At 46.1% G+C, this 20290-nt stretch overlaps 2 protein-coding genes across 5 annotated transcripts in view; one reads left to right on the plus strand and one right to left on the minus strand.

Annotated features, from left to right (window-relative positions):
• Positions 1-1711: 1711 nt before the first annotated feature.
• Positions 1712-20290, minus strand: part of mapkbp1 (mitogen-activated protein kinase binding protein 1) — a 117610-nt gene continuing 99031 nt past the window's right edge. For 3 of the 4 annotated variants that reach the window (XM_075448479.1, XM_075448477.1, XM_075448480.1), the window contains 7 exons: positions 19784-19920; positions 19533-19703; positions 16251-16332; positions 7384-7805; positions 6596-7306; positions 6196-6323; positions 1712-4226 (listed from right to left, as the gene is read on the minus strand). In XM_075448479.1, the coding sequence (XP_075304594.1) occupies positions 3987-4226; positions 6196-6323; positions 6596-7306; positions 7384-7805; positions 16251-16332; positions 19533-19703; positions 19784-19920 (1891 nt within the window). In that variant the 3' untranslated portion in view covers positions 1712-3986. The remainder of the gene's footprint in view (positions 4227-6195; positions 6324-6595; positions 7307-7383; positions 7806-16250; positions 16333-19532; positions 19704-19783; positions 19921-20290) is intronic. The other variant, XM_075448478.1, reaches the window with a different exon arrangement.
• On the plus strand, positions 10379-13142 carry LOC142366561 (uncharacterized). Its single transcript, XM_075448481.1, has 8 exons — positions 10379-10511; positions 10599-10776; positions 11078-11154; positions 11260-11440; positions 11921-12169; positions 12293-12464; positions 12553-12701; positions 12848-13142. Exons 2-8 carry the CDS (start codon positions 10611-10613, stop codon positions 13024-13026), a joined length of 1173 nt encoding a protein of 390 aa, XP_075304596.1. The 5' UTR covers positions 10379-10511; positions 10599-10610; the 3' UTR covers positions 13027-13142.

Here is a 20290-nt window from a genome sequence, read left to right on the forward strand (position 1 = left end):
ATACTGGAACAGTTATTGGTTGTGCGACAAACATTAACCTTCATTTGCTGCGTAAAGGCTCTACAAAGAGAAGCCTGTTCAGGGGGTTTCAGCAGAGTCATGGTGGAACACAGGGAGTGAAAGCAGACATATCAGAGAAAATGTGAAACTTTTATTAAATGTGACAAAAACATAAAAACTTCCCCAACTGAACTCTGACATATTTGTGATCAAACTTTCAACCTAACAAACCCGCAAAGTGTCTGGAATAAAGGTTATCAAAATGTGCATCACAGTAAGACTTGGACCTGGTGACTCTAAAAACACGAGTCAGTTCGGGTGCTGAGGACAGAGTTCCTGGTCAGTAGTGGAACAGCTCATCACACATTAAATACACACTTCTCAAATCAGTACAACCAAAAGTCATGCTGAACATTTTACACTCAAGTGGAAGAAAATGTACAGAAGATAAAGGAATGAAAGTCAAGCTTATTTATGAAGTTTCATATTGCCATTTGCTCATTGGAAATGTTTCACTTCCCTACAGTCTATCAGCTACAATACATAACAATCCCAAAAATCTTTCAGACTGATAGAAGTCCAGAAACCAGATGCATAATCTGTGCAATCCCACCGAGTTAAATTGAAGTGAATAATACTTTAATAATCCCAAAGTGGGAAATCCTTTTACAGCATAAGGATAAATAGATATTAGTCATGAGTCACAGAGTTATTGCTGTGGACAGGGATGACCTCCTGGAAGGTGCTTTGTAGCAGTGAGAAGCATCTGGCTGAGCAGAGTAACTATTCTATCAGAATGCTCCACCATGTACCAAACTGTTGACTTTCTTTGAGTCTCCACCACAGCTGGCAGAAGATATGAAACATGTTGGTGCAGACACGGAAGGACCTCAGCTTCCATAGGAAATACATTCTGCTCCCGATGTGGGGGATGTCTCTACTGAGGCAGTATTAAGATCCATGAGTGACATTAATCTGGGGGGGGGGGACCTCTGGAAATTGATGAAATGCAGAAATGTTCTTTTCACCAGATTTATAAATATGGTTCTATCTATAAACACCAGTGGCCTTGACTGGGACCCATAAAAGCCTGCTTGAGCATGAGCTCCACCCTGATCTTCAGCCATGACTGAAACAGATGTCAGCGAAGAGGAGAAAAGTGAATTGATTCTATTTGGTGTCTCAGTTCTGGATTCAGGACCGAACAAAAAGAGATGAAAACAGAAGAGTTCTTCTGTGAGTTCAGAGCAAATAACCCTGCAGATGTAAAGAAAGAAATGGCCGAATTACAAATGATGGGTTCAGAAGCACATCAGCTCACCCGCTTCCTCACACAGAGGAAGAAACACAGACAAATCAGCCAAATGAGCCAACTGTCATCTCCATGTGATCCCTCCATGTGATCCCTCCATGTGATCCCCCCATGTGATCCCTCCATGTGATCCCTCCATGTGATCCCCCCATGTGATCCCTCCATGTGATCCCTCCATGTGATCCCCCCATGTGATCCCCCCATGTGATCCCTCCATGTGATCCCCCCATGTGATCCCCCCATGTGATCCCCCCATGTGATCCCCCCATGTGATCCCCCCATGTGATCCCTCCATGTGATCCCCCCATGTGATCCCCCCATGTGATCCCTCCATGTGATCCCCCCATGTGATCCCCCCATGTGATCCCCCCATGTGATCCCCCCATGTGATCCCTCCATGTGATCCCCCCATGTGATCCCCCCATGTGATCCCCCCATGTGACATGGCACCAACAATAAGAAGGAAGAAACCAGTTTGCCATCATGCGTATGTATGGAAGAACAGCAGGCATGTGATCTGGTTTCTGTGTGAACGCATGGTTGATGCATCTGGCCCCAACAGCCGAGTCAGTCACAGACGCACAACTCAAAATCCTTCGATGTTTTCACTTTGAGCAGCTATTCCCCAATCACAGGGTCAACCATTCAATCCCAGCAACTCCAGTCCACATGTTGGTGTCCTCAGGCGAGACGCTAAACTCCCCACAGTGAGTGCAGATGATGAGCAGAGGTGTAGAACTGTGTCTGTAAATTGCTCTGATGCTAAAGCACTCTGATGACTTGTCCAACAACAAACGATTGTTCACTAACACACCAAGAAGACAAAGAACAAAATAAAATGCTTTTGAGGGGAAAGCTGGGTGAGTGGAGAGCACAAACTGAAACCAGGCCCCCTGTAGTGTTAATGTGCATCGGCCCCCTGTAGTGTTAATGTGCATCGGCCCCCTGTAGTGTTAATGTGCATCGGCCCCCTGTAGTGTTAATGTGCATGAGGAGAATGATGAGCAGAACGGGACCATGAGCAGGAGGGGACCATGAGCAGGAGGGGACCATGAGCAGAACGGGACCATGAGCAGAAGGGGACCATGAGCAGAACGGGACCATGAGCAGAACGGGACCATGAGCAGGAGGGGACCATGAGCAGAAGGGGACCATGAGCAGAAGGGGACCATGAGCAGGAGGGGACCATGAGCAGAATGGGACCATGAGCAGAAGGTGACCATGAGCAGAACGGGACCATGAGCAGGAGGGGACCATGAGCAGAACGGGACCATGAGCAGAAGGGGACCATGAGCAGAACGGGACCATGAGCAGAACGGGACCATGAGCAGGAGGGCACCATGAGCAGAAGGGGACCATGAGCAGAACGGGACCATGAGCAGAAGGGGACCATGAGCAGAACGGGACCATGAGCAGGAGGGGACCATGAGCAGAACGGCACCATGAGCAGAGCGGGACCATGAGCAGAGCGGGACCATGAGCAGAACGGGACCATCAGCAGAACGGGACCATGAGCAGGAGGGGACCATGAGCAGAAGGGGACCATGAGCAGGAGGGGACCATGAGCAGAACGGGACCATGAGCAGAGCGGGACCATGAGCAGAACGGGACCATGAGCAGAACGGGACCATGAGCAGAAGGGGACCATGAGCAGAACGGGACCATGAGCAGAGCGGGACCATGAGCAGAACGGGACCATGAGCAGAACGGGACCATGAGCAGAAGGGGACCATGAGCAGAACGGGACCATGAGCAGAACGGGACCATAAGCAGAGCGGGGGACCATGAGCAGAGCGGGACCATGAGCAGAACGGGACCATGAGCAGAACGGGACCATGAGCAGAACGGGACCATGAGCAGAACGGGACCATGAGCAGAGCGGGACCATGAGCAGAATGGGACCATGAGCAGAACGGGACCATGAGCAGAACGGGACCATTAGCAGAGCGGGACCATGAGCAGAGCGGGACCATGAGCAGAACGGGACCATGAGCAGAACGGGACCATGAGCAGAGCGGGACCATGAGCAGAATGGGACCATGAGCAGAACGGGACCATGAGCAGAACGGGACCATTAGCAGAGCGGGACCATGAGCAGAGCGGGACCATGAGCAGAACGGGACCATGAGCAGAAGGAGACCATGAGCAGAGCGGGACCAAGAGCAGAACGGGACCATGAGCAGAACGGGACCATGAGCAGAACGGGACCATGAGCAGAGCGGGACCATGAGCAGAACGGGACCATGAGCAGAACGGGACCATGAACAGAACGGGACCATGAGCAGAACGGGACCATGAGCAGAACGGGACCATGAGCAGAACGGGACCATGAGCAGAGCGGGACCATGAGCAGAATGATGAGCAGAACGGGACCATGAGCAGAACGGGACCATGAGCAGAACGGGACCATGAGCAGAACGGGACCATGAGCAGAGCGGGACCATGAGCAGAATGATGAGCAGAACGGGACCATGAGCAGAATGATGAGCAGAACGGGACCATGAGCAGAACGGGACCATGAGCAGAACGGGACCATGAGCAGAATGATGAGCAGAACGGGACCATGAGCAGAACGGGACCATGAGCAGAATGATGAGCAGAACGGGACCATGAGCAGAACGGGACCATGAGCAGAATGATGAGCAGAACGGGACCATGATTCTGGGATTCCCTGCTAAGTGGAGCTGTTGACCCTCCGGTGGACGGCCTGCAGGAGCAGCATAGAGTACTCCTCCAGCAGAGCTGCTGTCTTCTCCTCCCCCACTCCTCCCAAGCCCCCTGCCACACCCAGCAGGCTGGGTGCACTGAGGGGAAGAGAGTCCAGCTCTGTTCTCATGGCCTGGAAGGCCTCTGACAGGAGGTGGGACATCTGACACTGGTTGGGGGCAGAACCATCCAGGGGGGAGCTGCTCACCTGCAGGTGTACGAGGAGAATGGAAGATGAGCTAAGCTGTTTCTACTTTCTATACAACCCCTACTCCCATGAAGATGGGACGCTGTGGACAATGACTTGTAAATCTCTTAAACCAACATTTTATTCACGACAGAACATTAAAAACCTCTCAAATGTTGAAAGTTGGATATTTTACCATTTCACAAAGGATGGCAGCAACACATCTAAAAAAGTAGGGACAGGTCCATGTTTCCCACTGTGTAGCGTCCCCTCTTCTTTAACAACATCTGGAAACATCTGGAGCTGAGGAGACCAGCTGCTGGACCTCTGGGAGAGCAATGTTGTCCCATTCCTGTCTGATAGAGGATTGTAGCTGCTCAGTAGTCCTGGTTCTGCTTAGTTGTATATTTTATTTAACGATGCTCCAAATTTATTTAGTTTAGATTTCCACAAGAATCTTTCAGATTTCAATCGTCTGACCACAGAACAGTTTCCCACTCTGTCTCAGTCCATCTTAAATGAGCTTTGGTTTGTGGATCATGTTCACATGTGGCTTCTTCTCTGCCTGATGGAGCTCTAACCTGCATCTGTGGGTGTTACGTTGAGCTGTGTTCAGACAGTGATTCCTGGAAGTGTTCCTGAGCCCTGCAGGGGTTTCCAGGACAGAATCAGGTGTGTTTTTAATGCAGAGCTGCCTGAGAGCTGCCTGAGAGCTGCCTGAGAGCTGCCTGAGAGCTGCCTGAGAGCTGCCTGAGAGCTGCCTGAGAGCTGCCTGAGAGCTGCCTGAGAGCTGCCTGAGAGCTGCCTGAGAGCTGCCTGAGAGCTGCCTGAGAGCTGCCTGAGAGCTGCCTGAGAGCTGCCTGAGAGCTGCCTGAGAGCTGCCTGAGAGCTGCCTGAGAGCTGCCTGAGAGCTGCCTGAGAGCTGCCTGAGAGCTGCCTGAGAGCTGCCTGAGAGCTGCCTGAGAGCTGCCTGAGAGCTGCCTGAGAGCTGCCTGAGAGCTGCCTGAGAGCTGCCTGAGAGCTGCCTGAGAGCTGCCTGAGAGCTGCCTGAGAGCTGCCTGAGAGCTGCCTGAGAGCTGCCTGAGAGCTGCCTGAGGGCCCCACACATCCAGCGCCCTGACTTTCTGCCATGTCCCCTGCTCACAGAGATGTCTCCAGATGATCTGAATCTGTTCATGATGTTATGCTCTATAGATGATGGAATATTTCAAGTCTTTTTTCTGAAATTGCTCCAGATTAAACAGAAAACAGTTTTATGGAGATTGTTGAATCTCTGTCCATCTTTACTTCTGAGCCTCTGCCTCTCTAAGGTGCTCTCTTTATGCCCAGCCGTGTTACTGACCTGTTGCTAATCAACCTAATTAGTTGCAACATGTTTCTCCAGCTGTTTATTTTTAGAGCCACTTGCCGCTTGTTGCCCCGTCACAACTTTTTTGAGACGTGTTGCTGCCATCAAATCCAAAATATCTTTTTGATGAAATAGAATAATGTCTCACCTTCAACATCTGATATATTCATATGTTGTGTAAATATAACATTTGAAATGATTGCATTCTGTTTATTTACATTAAAAACTTTAAAAAGCCAGAGAGCTGAAGAACACACAGACCATTCACAATAGAAATGGCTTGTTGACACAGGAAACTGTTATATTAAAAAGATTTTTATTTTTTGGTGATGTCATCACAAAATGCACTAAGCTGGAATAAAACTACAAGGTACCACTGATTGTTATCACTACTTTACAAACTGGAGTTGTTTCCATGTGGACATTTTCTTTCACATCAGAGCAACAAGAGGATCAGTTTTCATCTCGATTACACAATAAAGCAAAGCTGAATGAATTATTATGTTCCGGTTTTCATGCAGAGGAGTTAATAAAGTCATATACTTAGTGGTCTGATGATCATCTACGAGTGATAAATGAAATATTTACAGATGTTCTGAGTTTAAAATCAGCAGCACACTGAGGGGAGCGTGTGAGACTCACCTTCCTGTACAGGTGTGTAGCTCTCCTGAAGCAGCTCTGCAGCTCTGCAGCTACAGCCTGACACGCCTCCAGACTGAGCGGCTGCTCTGCGGCAGGCCAGCAAACCTCGGCTTCTTCTTTTCCCTTCACTTTGTGAAGAGGGATACAAGTAAGGATCATGGACAGGAAACAAGATACCACACACACATATAAGTATATATAGGTTTATAAAGTAATTCACTTTCATACATTTGATTTGATGAAGGGAGCAGGGAAGAGTAGGGGATGAAGTAATAATAGTAACTAAGAGACAGACAGGAGTGACACATCTCACCCGTCGCAGAGGAGGAGAAGGGGCAGAGCCAGAGAGAATACAGGATGAAGGGATGAAGAAGAAGGAGAGGAGGATGAGAGTCCAAACCTGCGGCGTCGGAGTGCTCTGCATTGCCACCTGCAGGAACCGGAGGTTCCTCCTCCTGCTGGGGGGCAATCAGGGGGGACACAGAGACTGAAGGAGACGGCAGTGATGATGAGGCAGCAGCCTTAGAGGAAGGTGTGAAGGAGTCGAGGGAAGGTTTGTCAGGAAGTGGTCTGCTGCTGCTGCCGGGGACACGAGCCTGAAGACTGCGAGAGGGAGGAGCCAGCCGGAGAGACGAAGAAGAAGATGAGACTACGACGGGGACCACAACGGGGACCACGGCTGCATGAGGGGGCGGGGCCAGGGCTGCAGTGGAGTGTACCACAGCAACAGGCGGGGGCTGAGAGTCTTTGACCTGAGAGGAGTGTACCCCCGACAACAGTGACACCAGTGCAGGGTCCTCAGCAGCTTCAGGGAGGTTGAGGCCATCGCCCATGGAGATGGAGCGGGACATCTTAGCCATGGAGCTGGCCGTGGGGCTCATGTAGGAGCGCGGCACTGATGGAGTCAAGGAGGACGAAGAAGACTTCCTTGGCGCCCCACCAGGGGTTTCCTGCTGGGGGGATCGCGGGGAGCCAGGGTTGGGTCTCTGGGTGGGTAGTACTGTGGATGGGGGGCGTCGGGGGGACGATGGGAGGGTGGTGGGACGCTGAGGGGGAACCTCTCTTGATGGGCATGAGTTCAGCAGAGAGTCAGAGGGGTCACCTGAGGCCACTTTAGAGAAAAAGGAAATGTTACAAACCAAGACGAGTCCTTGGTAGCTGACAGAAAACTAAACTACGGCGTGTTACCTGTGTCGCTCAGCAAGCTGTTGACCGACTGAGCTTTCTGGAGTCCTGGGATCGGATGAGCGGACACTGCCCGGACTGCCAGGCCCATGTTCTTCCTGGGCTCCACTACAGTTTGGGCTTTCTTCTTCAGTGGGGAGGGCCGGTGGGCCAGCTGAGCAGAGAAGGCCTCCTGCTGGAACTGGCATGGATCTTCCTGGCTCTGCTCCTGAATCTGAAGGGGCTGGAACTGGTCCTGAGTGGTCTGATTCTGAGGTAAGTCGTGAAGTAAATCAGTCTGGTCCTGGTTCCATGACATCCTCTTCCACTGTGTTCGGTTCTGATTCCCGTCAATCAGGGGTCGAACCTCAGAGACAAGAGGCCTGGTCTTACCCTCCCCCCTACCTCCCCCTGTGGTCCACACTGAGAGAGGTAACGTGGTCCGGCTGAGGAGCAAAAGGAGATTAAACTTAAGGCTGAGTTATACTTCTTTTAACTGCCCTTGCGCTTGCGTCTTGCGCGTATGTTAAAGGTCCCATGGCATGAAATTTTCACTTTTTAAGGTTGTTTAACATTAATATGAGTTCCTCTAGCCTGCCTGCGGTCCCCCAGTGTCTAAAAATGACGATAGACCTAAACCATGCACTGGAAATTATTCTCTGCCTTTGGAAATGTGACCATGCAGATGGCCTGATCGAGAAAGCCGCCGCTTATGACGTGGAGGTTGTTTCCACCCAGAGCCAATAAACTGCCTTTCCCCGCCCACAGCTCTTTGGCCAGCTCATTGTAAAATCAGTTGAAAGTCTGCGCAACGCCATCTTGATTTTTCTGCGTAGGATATCTAACACACCATGGCTGATCGAAAGCATAACATTTGCTCTGTACATGGATGTACAACGGATCTAAAAAATCTTTTTAAAGCTCCTGCATCAGAACCCCTAAAGAGCCAGTGGTCAGATTTTGTTTTTTCTGGGAAAGTGACAAAAGAACAGAAGAGATTTGTGTATGTGTGCGCCAAACATTTCACGGAGGATTGTTTCCAAAACTTGGGCCAATACCGAGTTGGCCTTGCCGATCGTCTTAAAATGAACCCTGGATCAGTACCAACTCTCTTTGGCCCAACTACAGACCTCGGACAAGTAAGTAATTTAACGCTCTATAATTGTCTTGCTTTTATGTATGTACAGTATAGTTAAATAGCTTGTTACCACAAGAAAGTGTCCTGAAAGTATCGTTAGCTCTGCAGCTAATAGCTAATGCAGCTACTGTCGCTAATGTAACAGTAAATAGCATGAGGTATGCGAGTGGACACCTCATTTACTGTAACGCCAGTGTTGTGTACTTATTTGTTGTTTTGATAGCCGTCCTGCTGTTGGTGTTATGGCGCGCACGATATCTGCCTTTCCCCTGATTGAAATGACTAGCACTACGTCCATCTTTGCAAACCAGAGCAATCAGCTGAGAATGTCAAAATCGCGATTAGCGATTAGCATAGGGCTAAGTCTTCAAACTTGCATTTGGAAGATATACAAAGTAATAACTTGTACTAATTTGACCTTGTTGTATCTACACAGGCCAGCACATCAAGTGCTTTTATTCAGCTGCCTCTCTCAAGGGATGTTGCCTGCCAGACAGACCAACTGGAAACACATACTGTAGCCACACAGCTATCCTTTAGGACTTTGAAGGCCCACATCAGAAGTGAAGGTATTTTGACCCTGTATTTATTTTGCTTGAGAAAACAACAGAACAAAACTTTACTAAAGACCAGTGTTATATTTTGCATGTCTTACTAATGATCGCAAGAAAAATTATTACAATGCGTTGGATGCAGCCTGAGCCTCATACAGTGGCTCAATGGAGACAGAGGTGTAATCAAGTCCAAGTGATGGAAAATATGACTGCCATTCTACAGTTAAAATTACCCCTTTTCCTTAGGAGATGGACACCTGTCATTCTTTATATTGGTTAAGCATATAATTGTATAAGACGAATGTAACATAAGCTTGCAATCAAGGTGAACCTTTTTTTTTCTAATGTATTTTTATTTTAATTTTATTTTAATTTTCAATTTTATTTGTATATGTGTGTTTTATGTATAATATTGTTATTATTATTATTTGTCTGTTTCTGTGTGGTGTGTTTGTTTGTATTGCCTATACGTTATTGGCAATAAAGTAAAAAAAAGAAAGAAGTGAAGGTATGTTCTAGCCACCTTCAATAAGATGAGATTAACTTTATTGTCCCACATGTGAAATTGGGTTAGAAGAGTGCTGTCACTGTATGAATACATCATATGTCATACACATGAATGACTTGACATATCAAACAAACATACATCCTGACGGTACAATGGTGATATTTGTTGCAGGTGTCCAGGCAACTGTCTCCTGCAAAGACTTTGGTGTTGGGACGTCCAAGGTAGACCCTTTGTTCCTGTCATCAACACCAGTAAAGAGACCATCCAAAAGACCTCGATTGGATCTTGAGGAGGAGCAGGAAGATGATGCATTGGAGGGAAGCTCTTTAGTGGATACCCCAAAGGGACAGGATTCCACTTATGACCCTGCAGACTCTGTCACAGCGTCCGAAAACTCTACACTGAGGCTGTAAGTTATCATTATCTGTGTGTGAGTGTGAAGAAAATGTAGGGATTGTGAGAACTTTCATAATTTTTTTTTAATTGTATGGCATTCCAACATGAAGGATTGGTCTCAGCGAGACTGTTGTTATTTATAGCATTACTTTTAGGATTATTTATGTGCATACAGATTATTCATCCGGCTTCAAGGAGTGTGCTGGTTTAAAGTACTGTCCAGATGAAAGCTCAATCTGATCAACTCAAAATGTGTTTTGCTTTCTTTGTGGTTTTATATAGAGAGGAGTCCTCCACTTCCACACACATCAAGAAGTACATAGTGTACGAGAACTGCATCATGCAGTTGTTTAATGCATGTCCGGTCTGCACACGGGCATGTGATGTGAAGACTCAAAGGCTGGGGACATTCCTGTCTGTGAAGCAGCAGTGTCCCCACTGCACATTTAGAAGACAATGGAATAGCCAGCCTATCCTGGGTAGCACGCCAGCTGGAAACCTGCACCTTTCTGCCGCTGTGTACCTGAGTGGTGCATCTTTCATACAAATAGAAAAGGTAAAGTATGTGCAACTGTAGATACCGTAACTGAAATACTTGTATTTATATCAAATTACATGTATTATTTCTCCCCTCCACACCCAGGTCTTCAAGGCAATGAAGCTGGAGTTGTTTCGGTATGAAACATTTCGCCGGCATGCCAGAGCCTTCATTGAACCTGCAGTTATTCACCACTGGAAAGTCACACAGGATGTGAATCTGCAGCGGCTTACTCGGGAGGAAAAAGTCATACTCGGTGGTGACATGAGGGCTGATTCTCCAGGTATTGTTACTTGACTGAAGTATTGTATTTTGTACAGTGATATTGTTTGAAGTTCAAAGGAATGACAGCAGGCAGGGGGTGGTTTTATCAAGGTCTTTAGCTCCAACTATCTGTAGCCAAAGGCCAGCAATCAGAGTGTAATAGTGCTGGCTCTGAGACACACAAAAGCCAGGGACCAGGTCTGATGGCTCTAAGCAGTGTGTTGTTATGTGAAGTTATGAATTGCACCTAAATATAAGAATACATAATATGTATTGAATAGTGATTCCAAGTGTCATTATTTAAACCCAATTTTTAACAGGTCACTCTGCAAAATATGGGAGTTACACCATGATGGATCTCCAAACTAACACCGTTGTGGACATTCAGTTGGTCCAGGTGAGTTGTTGAAATTGACTCTGTAAAGGGGTTATTTGTTGTAATTTAAAAATCAAGGTCCATAATACATTGTCTACTAATGTGTTTTTTTTTCTGTGGTGACAGAGCAACGAGGTTGGTGGTAGCTGCTATATGGAGAAAGAGGGCCTGACGAGGAGTCTGGCCTTGCTCGAGTCGCGTGACGTCAAACTGGATTGCATTGTCACCGATCGTCATCCTCAAGTTCAAAAGTTCCTCAGGGAGAGAAACATCACCCAGTACTACGATGTGTGGCACTTCGCAAAAGGTAACTATTCAGGTTTTCAGGTAACCTAAAGTACTTATGGCATCTGAGGTGGAAAAGACGCTGGCGTTCACCAGTGAATCAACATGTTTGGTCAAAGTCAGATGTTCAGAAATATCAACACCAAGATCTACTCTTTCCACCTCAGAGTCGTTAATCTGGACTGGTTGGTAGACTTTCTGCTGATATTGCCTGAAATCTATATATATCTCCTTAGTCTTGGTAACAATAGGAGTAGGTTGTTGTCTTGGCAACAGTTTGAAAGTCTATCTACCTCATTCAAGTAAGCCTGCTCATTGTTCTTAGAAATTAGGTCAACTACTGCTGTGTCATCAGAAAAATTGACAGCAGTGATGTTGGACAGTCAAATGCTGACATTATGAGTCAATATTATCAAATGCTTTGAAATTGTTTTTGAATTGCTACAGCATAGTTGTCACTCTTACTCTTTACTAAGTGGAATGTTGTTTGCTTTCATTTTAGGAATTTCAAAGAAACTGGAAGTCCTATGTAAGATGAAAGACTGTGAGAAACTGAACAAGTGGATGAAAAGCATCAACAACCACATATACTGGACTGCAGCTAATTCAACCTCAGGGCCAGAGAGAATTGCCAAGTGGAACGCGATCCTCAACCATGTGCAAGATATCCACACGCATGAGAATCCTCTTTACCCCAAGTGTGAGCATGCAATCCGCACAACAACGGACAAAAAGAAATGGCTCCAAGCAGGTATCTCAACCAATATGCAGGCAAAATGTTAAAACAGCAAACAGACAAGCAAACAACGAGGTCATTGCTGTGATATTTGTTACTGTATTGTTTTCTAATAAGATATTTTGTTATTGTTTGCAGCAACTCCAGCTTTCTACAAGTTGGAGTCTCTGCTGACAAAGAAAAGAACGCTGAAGGATGTGGAAAAACTGAGCCCCCACCACCAAACGTCATCTTTGGAGGCTTTCCATGCAGTCATCCTTCGTTTTGCTCCAAAAAATGTAGTGTTTCCCTTTATTGGAATGCTGTGCAGGTAAAACAAATCTTTACTCAATACTTTTAGGAATTTTAGTTTAAAATATCTGTCAATATGAACAAATATTTTTATCTTGTACTTCCAGACTCTACCTGGCTGCTATGCATTTCAATGAAAATGCGGATCGACCACAGGCCGAAACGGAGGAAGGTGTACCCCTCTTTAAACTCTCCTTTCCAAAGTCTCGGAAGGGAGAGTGCAGAGCTAAACCAGTAAAGACGAAGGCGACCTTTGGTAATGGTTCAAATCAATTAAAATGACACATTGTTTGGAATTTTAACATTTATTTCTCTCGAAGAAAAATGGATTACATACAAATGCACAGTAAAAACAAAACTCAACCAATTAAATGGAGATACTGCTTGTGCTTTATGATACAGGTTATGTTTCTGACATGATGGACCTAATCTTCGATGAAGTCTTTTTTAACCCGACACCATACAACGATGCGCTGTTGGCCATCTCTGTCCCAGAAAACTTATCAGCGCAGTATGAGAGGCCGGACAAGGAGGAGGTCATTGCCAGCTTTGTTTCAAGGTTCAAACAGGGGGCCGTTTAAACCCAACATAGTGGCCTTCCTCATCAGGAAACTCCGAGCGGATGCGCAGGACCACACAGGCTGGAATTACAACCCGGATTCTGCGTCCCAAGAAGCCCCAGCACCAGCTCACAAAACTGCGATAGGACAGATACCTGTAGCGACTGAACAATTGATTCAGAAATTTTAGATATTAAATTCTGAATGTATCATTGTGTGTGTGAAAAAATAATTCTATGCACCAATGGATCATATTCGGTCTGTTTTGTGTCCCCCCCCCCCACCCCATCCCTCGCTGTACAAAAATAAATAAATTATTGGAATACAAAGTCAAAACTCTAAACTTCTGTTATTAACTTATCTAACAATGCACAATTTACCGGTGTATTTCTCTGAACTGTAGAGGACCATAGTCTGCTCTGTATATTTGGCTGGCATTTTGAAGTGAGTAGACATTTAGGCAGACAGGCTCCAATCCAGGATGGTCTACCATGCATGGGAGCTGTTCTTCGACCTCCCGAAGTCGTGTAGTAACCTTTTTTAGAATTAGAAACGGTAAGTGACATTTATTGGCAAAATTAGTTGCTGAAAGAAGAGACAAATTATTTTCCAGTGAGGTGGTGAGAATGTTACCTGTGGTATCTCAAGGCAGCAAATATTCTCCACTTCTGTGGGCATAGTTGCACATTTTCCACAATGGCACCTATGTAAAAAATGTAGGTGGATATAAACAACATAAAAAGGTATAATGGCTTGTTAGTGTCTAGCTTGTGGCTGTTGAGTAAGTAAACATCAAATGTGCTCTGGAGTAAATCAAATATTATTTTTCATACGGTGAACATTTATCTTCAGGAATAAATCATGAGTAATGTGCAACATGATTTACATGGATGTGAAGGCTGCATAGCTCTTTTTTATGACAAAGATTACTGATATAACTAGACATACAACTACTTCAGCATAGGTAGCTAAGCCCACATGATAATATCTGTAACAACACATAAGCAAAACAAACTAAATTAACGGCGAAATACTTAACTAACCATTCAGAGACGTCCTGCGGTAGTCGCTGATTTTCAACTTCTTCAACTTCTTCTCCATCTGGATCAGACTCTGGGTCAAATTGAAAAGCTTGAACGACTGCTGTTCTACATGCCATAGCGATTCACAACGCATTTGCGCATGGTACCAAGGGCGGAAGTAAGGCCACACCCCCACCCTCCGCTTTGCCCCGTCTTTCTCCTCCTAATTTGCATTTAAAGCTGCAGGCCCTAAACAGCTCATTCTGAGGATCCTAAGAAAAACTCATTTTGGGACTGGCTGTAATTCTGCACCAAGGCAGAATGTTGCCTATATACAGTATAATACAGTATAAGGGGACCACTAAAGCCTCTAAAAATATATAAAAGCCTCCATTTATTTTCATGTCATAGGATCTTTAATGGCTCGAGACGTTTATACTTCATTTTGCTTTGTCGGCGGTTGCGTGTGCTGCGTGGCGATTCACCGCCAGGACAGTAGGTGGAGTAGCGGGTTTTTTCAATGACAAGCCTACTACGATGAAAGGAAATTCACCGCCAGGACCTCTTCGAGTGGATTCATGCTTCTTCTTCTTGTAAATAGCCGGTATTTTGTCAGATTTTCAACACCTTGGGGGTCTAAACGACTACTTTCTCGCCTGAAAATGTTTCAAATGTTGCTAAAGTTATATATTTACAGAGTTTATAGCTTAAGGGAAATCAGCTTTTCAGGCTGGCTGATTTCGGCTCGGGCAGGAGTGAAGTGCACTGTGTGTAAACCCTTTGTTTCTGCTTTTGACTTCAAAAACACAGACCACCTCATTTACAATCTGAGAAATGTTTTAAACAAGCATTCCCAACCAAACCTTTCACCTTTGTGAGGGTTCTAAGGTTAGGTTAACATCTGCTTGCCCAGTATGACTGAGTTTGAATACACAAAGGCTGTGTTCCAGACCGCATACTTCTCCTACTACTCATACTAAACGAAGAGCGAGATGAAGCTACGTCCCTCTACATTTGGTCTGTGATGAGCTGCTTGTTGCACAAACTCGATGCCCAACGGAGCATTCTCCATCGCGTTGTTTGTTTCTTTCTGACGGCGACAACAACAGGAATATCGTCTCCTTTGACTTCCGGGTCACGACCCCGGGAAAACATCTGGAGCATGCGCAGAACGCAAAGTCTAATTCACCACGTGCTTCAGCGTCTACAAGCAGGTTTAGAGTGACTTTCAACCCAGTTAACTCAGGGTCTTAATCCGATCCGATCCAATTCTTAGTCAGATTAAGGTGTCTGATTGTAATTTAGCCCATAATCTGATTTTTACAGCCATGTAACCCCACTGACTCAACTAAAAGGTGTAAATTAGATTTGACACCTACAAGGCTGACAAAACACAGACTGGGTCAAACCATTTCCACAACCTTGGAAAATAACAAAACTCTTATACTTATAAAACCGATTTTATAAACTCACTATAAACAGAAGTCATGTTATTGTGTATGGATGCTGTCCATGTTTCCGTTATACCATACCTGTGTTTTATGCCTGTGTTAGAATCATTGTACTATGTACTGTATTAATGTGCGATGGGATGCGGGGATAAGAGAGATTAATTTTAACTTAGGCCAAAGCCATTCTGCTTCGCCCAAAACCATAAATATCGGATTTCAAACACACATAAGAGTCCAGAGCGTCACTCCGCCTCGCGAGTAAAACTGACGCCCCCAGGCACTTCTTGCTTGGCTTGACTCCATATCTATCCAATCCCTGTCCTGTGCTGTAAGTCCAGGACCACCCTCTGCGCTGTTAAGTCGTAATCACTACCTGTTCTGAGCGCAGCTTTAAAGGTTCTGTTTCCTGTTAAATAAATAACAATATTTATCGACCAGTCGTGTTTTTGCCTTTCTTATAAGCATAGACGGTCCATTCAGAGAAGTAAAGATCCCTTTCTGCTTATAACTTTTGATTCTGTTTCCCCTCAAATTGGACGAGAGGTGGTGCCCCAACGAAGGTAATTCAATTCTAAATTAATTTAGTATTTAGAACGCTACAAAGGATATGGCCAGCCAAGGCGGGATTAATGGATCAGCCCTCCAGGCTACGGCCAAAGGGCCCAGGGAGATGAACAATCACAAAGCAGCACAAAATCATAGTATCATAGTATGTCTCAAAGTGTTGACGTGATGCCTGATCATCAGCAGTCAGTTTGTAGCTGTGTCTTACCATCCAGCTGAGGTCTGAGAGAGGAATCTGGAGGAGATGCTGAGACTTTCACTGGAGCTGTGAGACGTTCTGCTTGGACTTCCTGTCAAAACACACGGTTCATATGATCTGCTTGGATCCATCAGACAGTGTGAGGGAAACTTTGCTGCCACAAATGTTGTGGAGTAACTGGCTTTTTCTGTGGTTGTGTTGTTGTTGGTGGATGTTGAACTGTATGGACTTATATTTTACAAACACAAACAGAGTTTTTGCTGGCTGTGTTGCTGGCTGTGTTGCTGATTGTGTTCCTGGCTGTGTTGTTGGATGTTGTGTTGCTGGCTGTGTTGCTGGCTGTGGTGTCTGAAGTTGTGTTTTTGGAGGTTGTGTTTCTGGCTGTGTTGCTGGCTGTGTTGCTGGAGGTTGTGTTTTTGGAAGTTGTGTTTTTGGAGGTTGTGTTGGAGGTTGTGTTGCTGGAGGTTGTGTTTTTGGAGGTTGTGTTGCTGGCTGTGGTGTCTGAAGTTGTGTTTTTGGAGGTTGTGTTGCTGGCTGTGTTGTTGGCTGTGGTGTCTGAAGTTGTGTTGTTGGAGGTTGTGTTGCTGGCTGTGTTGCTGGAGGTTGTGTTTTTGGAGGTTGTGTTGTTGGAGGTTGTGTTGCTGGCTGTGTTGTTGGAGGTTGTGTTTTTGGAGGTTGTGTTGCTGGCTGTGTTGCTGGCTGTGTTGCTGGAGGTTGTGTTGTTGGAAGTTGTGGTTTTGGAGGTTGTGTTGCTGGCTGTGTTGCTGGCTGTGGTGTCTGAAGTTGTGTTTTTGGAGGTTGTGTTGCTGGCTGTGGTGTCTGAAGTTGTGTTTTTGGAGGTTGTGTTGCTGGCTGTGTTGCTGGAGGTTGTGTTTTGGAGGTTGTGTTGCTGGCTGTGTTGCTGGAGGTTGTGTTGTTAGAGGTTGTGTTGTTGGCTGTGTTTTTGGAGGTTGTGTTGCTGTCTGTGTTGCTGGAAGATGTGTTTTTGGAGGTTGTGTTGGAGGTTGTGTTGTTGGAGGTTGTGTTGCTGGCTGTGTTGTTGGAGGTTGTGTTGTTGGAGGTTGTGTTTTTGGAGGTTGTGTTTTTGGAGGTTGTGTTGCTGGCTGTGTTGCTGGCTGTGGTGTCTGAAGTTGTGTTTTTGGAGGTTGTGTTGCTGGCTGTGGTGTCTGAAGTTGTGTTTTTTGAGGTTGTGTTGCTGGCTGTGTTGCTGGAGGTTGTGTTTTTGGAGGTTGTGTTGGAGGTTGTGTTGCTGGGGATTGTGTTTTTGGAGGTTGTGTTGCTGGAGGTTGTGTTTTTGGAGGTTCTGTTGCTGGCTGTGTTGTTGGAGGTTGTGTTGCTGGCTGTGTTGCTGGAGGTTGTGTTGCTGGCTGTGTTTTTGGAGGTTGTGTTGCTGGTTGTGTTGTTGGAGGTTGTGTTGCTGGCTGTGTTGTTGGAGGTTGTGTTGCTGGCTGTGTTGCTGGAGGTTGTGTTGCTGGTTGTGTTGCTGGAGGTTGTGTTGCTGGCTGTGTTGCTGGAGGTTGTGTTGCTGGCTGTGTTGCTGGAGGTTGTGTTGCTGGTTGTGTTGCTGGAGGTTGTGTTGCTGGCTGTGTTGCTGGAGGTTGTGTTGCTGGCTGTGTTGCTGGAGGTTGTGTTGCTGGGTGTGTTTTTGGAGGTTGTGTTGCTGATTGTGTTGTTGGAGGTTGTGTTTCTGGTTGTGTTGTTGGAGGTTGTGTTGCTGGCTGTGTTGTTGGAGGTTATGTTTTTGGAGGTTGTGTTTTTGGAGGTTGTGTTGTTGGAGGTTGTGTTGCTGGCTGTGTTGCTGGCTGTGGTGTCTGAAGTTGTGTTTTTGGAGGTTGTGTTGGAGGTTGTGTTGCTGGGGGTTGTGTTTTTGGAGGTTGTGTTGCTGGCTGTGTTGCTGGAGGTTGTGTTTTTGGAGGTGTTTTTGGAGGTTGTGTTGGAGGTTGTGTTGCTGGGGGTTGTGTTTTTGGAGGTTGTGTTGCTGGAGGTTGTGTTGTTGGAAGTTGTGCTTTTGGAGGTTGTGTTGCTGGCTGTGTTGTTGGCTGTGTTGTTGGAAGTTGTGTTTTTGGAGGTTGTGCTTTTGGAGGTTGCGTTGCTGGCTGTGTTGTTGGAGGTTGTGTTTTTGGAGGTTGTGTTCCTGGTTGTGTTGTTGGAGGTTGTGTTGCTGACTGTGTTGTTGGAGCTTGTGTTTCTGGAGGTTGTGTTGCTGGCTGTGTTGTTGGAGCTTGTGTTTTTGGAGGTTGTGTTGCTGACTGTGTTGCTGACTGTGTTGTTGGAGGTTGTGTTGCTGGCTGTGTTGCTGACTGTGTTGTTGGAGGTTGTGTTGCTGGCTGTGTTGCTGACTGTGTTGCTGACTGTGTTGTTGGAGGTTGTGTTGCTGGCTGTGTTGCTGGCTGTGTTGCTGACTGTGTTGCTGACTGTGTTGTTGGAGATTGTGTTGCTGACTGTGTTGTTGGAGCTTGTGTTTTTGGAGGTTGTGTTGCTGGCTGTGTTGTTGGAGCTTGTGTTGTTGGAGGTTGTGTTGCTGACTGTGTTGCTGACTGTGTTGTTGGAGGTTGTGTTGCTGGCTGTGTTGCTGACTGTGTTGCTGACTGTGTTGTTGGAGGTTGTGATGCTGGCTGTGTTGCTGACTGTGTTGCTGACTGTGTTGTTGGAGGTTGTGTTGCTGGCTGTGTTGTTGGAGGTTGTGTTGCTCGTTGTGTTGCTGGCTGTGTTGTTGGCTGTGTTGTTGGAAGTTGTGTTTTTGGAGGTTGTGTTGCTGACTGTGTTGTTGGAGGTTGTGTTGCTGGCTGTTTTGTTGGAGGCTGTGTTGTTGGAGGTTGTGTTGCTGACTGTGTTGCTGACTGTGTTGCTGACTGTGTTGTTGGAGGTTGTGTTGCTGGCTGTGTTGCTGACTGTGTTGCTGACTGTGTTGTTGGAGGTTGTGATGCTGGCTGTGTTGCTGACTGTGTTGCTGACTGTGTTGTTGGAGGTTGTGTTGCTGGCTGTGTTGTTGGAGGTTGTGTTGCTGGTTGTGTTGCTGGCTGTGTTGTTGGCTGTGTTGTTGGAAGTTGTGTTTTTGGAGGTTGTGTTGCTGACTGTGTTGTTGGAGGTTGTGTTGCTGGCTGTTTTGTTGGAGGCTGTGTTGTTGGAGGTTGTGTTGCTGGTTGTGTTGTTGGCTGTGTTGTTGGAAGTTGTGTTTTTGGAGGTTGTGTTGCTGGCTGTGTTGCTGGAGGTTGTGTTGCTGGCTGTGTTGTTGGAGCTTGTGTTTCTGGTTGTGTTGTTGGTTTGTGTCACCGTGATCTGTTGCTTTACTTGAAGCAGACGGGTCAGCCAGTGTGACAAAGTGCTCCTTTAGAAAAGCCTCCTGGTCTGGAGTCTGAGGGGCGAGTTGAGACGCTCCTACTTGTCCACATCCTCGTCCTCCCTCGTCTTCCTCATCTTCAATCTCTAGCTCAGAGGAGTTTCCGTCCACACTGTGTGGTTCTGTGTCAAACGGGTCCAGGAGGTTAGATTTAGTGATGACCAAATTATGGACTGTATTTATCTCATGGTTCTTACATCACCTCTCTCACCATCTTCTACAGGTCTGTTTGGACTGGGCAACATGGAGTTGAATCCTAGAGAACAGCCACTGTCTGGACTGGGTTCATCTGGTTGTCCACCTGCAGCAGTATGTCGTGTCTCCTTCACCTGAAACTCACTGACAGGACATAGAGGGCTTTAAAAGGGCATTTTCCTGAGGCACTGCAGTTCTTCCTCTGCAGCTCTGATGCATACATCATGTCAAATAAAAGACTAAATTTATAAATCTTCATTGTTATAAAATAAATGAATGAAATTCCATCAAAAAAGTTTTTTGTGTGCCAAATAAGATGCTTATTAAAGGCTAAATCCGACATACAGTCCAATATTCACCTCTCACCATAAATTGGACACTTGATAATCCATGACAGTTTTCAGTTCAATTCAATCTAGTTCATTTCAGATAAAGCCCAATTCAAGCCAATTACAATTCAATTTATTGCAATATAGTAATAATCAAATCAAATCCAATTTAGTAAATTCCAAAT

The sequence above is a fragment of the Odontesthes bonariensis genome, chromosome 17 (genome assembly GCF_027942865.1).
Source record: "Odontesthes bonariensis isolate fOdoBon6 chromosome 17, fOdoBon6.hap1, whole genome shotgun sequence".
Lineage (NCBI taxonomy): Eukaryota > Metazoa > Chordata > Actinopteri > Atheriniformes > Atherinopsidae > Odontesthes > Odontesthes bonariensis.

Excerpts from the sequence above, each read along its gene's own strand:
- LOC142366561 (XM_075448481.1), top strand. The coding sequence starts at position 10,611 with ATGAAGCTGGAGTTGTTTCGGTATGAAACATTTCGCCGGCATGCCAGA. Across the intron at positions 10,777-11,077 it reads CATGAGGGCTGATTCTCCAG|GTCACTCTGCAAAATATGGG; the intron begins GTATTGTTACTT and ends AATTTTTAACAG. Across the intron at positions 12,702-12,847 it reads AAAGACGAAGGCGACCTTTG|GTTATGTTTCTGACATGATG; the intron begins GTAATGGTTCAA and ends TTTATGATACAG.